Source organism: Poecilia reticulata, unplaced genomic scaffold (assembly GCF_000633615.1).
Source record: "Poecilia reticulata strain Guanapo unplaced genomic scaffold, Guppy_female_1.0+MT scaffold_236, whole genome shotgun sequence".
Taxonomy (NCBI): Eukaryota; Metazoa; Chordata; class Actinopteri; order Cyprinodontiformes; family Poeciliidae; genus Poecilia; species Poecilia reticulata.
The window spans coordinates 257,210-257,691 of record NW_007615028.1 but is presented as its reverse complement, the minus strand read 5'-3'; the positions used below and the strand labels follow the sequence as shown (position 1 = coordinate 257,691).

The following is a 482-nucleotide window of genomic DNA, read 5'->3' as shown; positions in this document are numbered from 1 at the left end:
GTGTGTGTGTGTGTGTGTGTGTGTGTGTGTGTGGTGTGTGTGTGTGTGTGTGTGTGTCCTCCAGACTGTGAGTGTAACGGTCACTCCAACCGCTGCAGCTACATTGACTTCATCAATGTGGTGACGTGTGTGAGCTGCAAGCACAACACGCGAGGACAGAGCTGCCAGTACTGCCGCCTTGGTTACTATAGAAACGCCTCGCTGCCACTGGACGACGACAACATCTGTGCGGGTCGGTACCACCAAACGCATCAACCGGTCTGGGTCTCTGACATCATCAGCCAGCCAGCAAAACCACGCAGAGAAAACAAGAGTAGATCCTGATGGGTGGCGCCACCTGCTGGTTGATTTATGTTTAACACCCCACGACAATGAGACTAGTGCTAATGCTGGTGAAGCTAATGCTAATGATGCTAATGCTGGTGAAGCTAATGCTAATGATGCTAATGCTGGTGAAGCTAATGCTAATGATGCTAATGCTG

The 482-nt window shown here is 50.6% G+C and overlaps 1 protein-coding gene across 3 annotated transcripts in view; it reads left to right on the top strand.

The window, feature by feature from the left end:
* The window catches only part of LOC103460390 (nascent polypeptide-associated complex subunit alpha, muscle-specific form), a 22,551-nt gene that overhangs the window by 20,968 nt on the left and 1,101 nt on the right, over window positions 1-482 (top strand). For all 3 annotated transcript variants that reach the window (XR_001776272.1, XM_008402541.2, XM_017303293.1), the window contains exon 11: window positions 65-232. Coding sequence is in view for 2 of the 3 variants with exons in the window: in XM_008402541.2 (XP_008400763.1) it covers window positions 65-232 (168 nt within the window). In the remaining variant the exon portion in view is untranslated. The remainder of the gene's footprint in view (window positions 1-64; window positions 233-482) is intronic.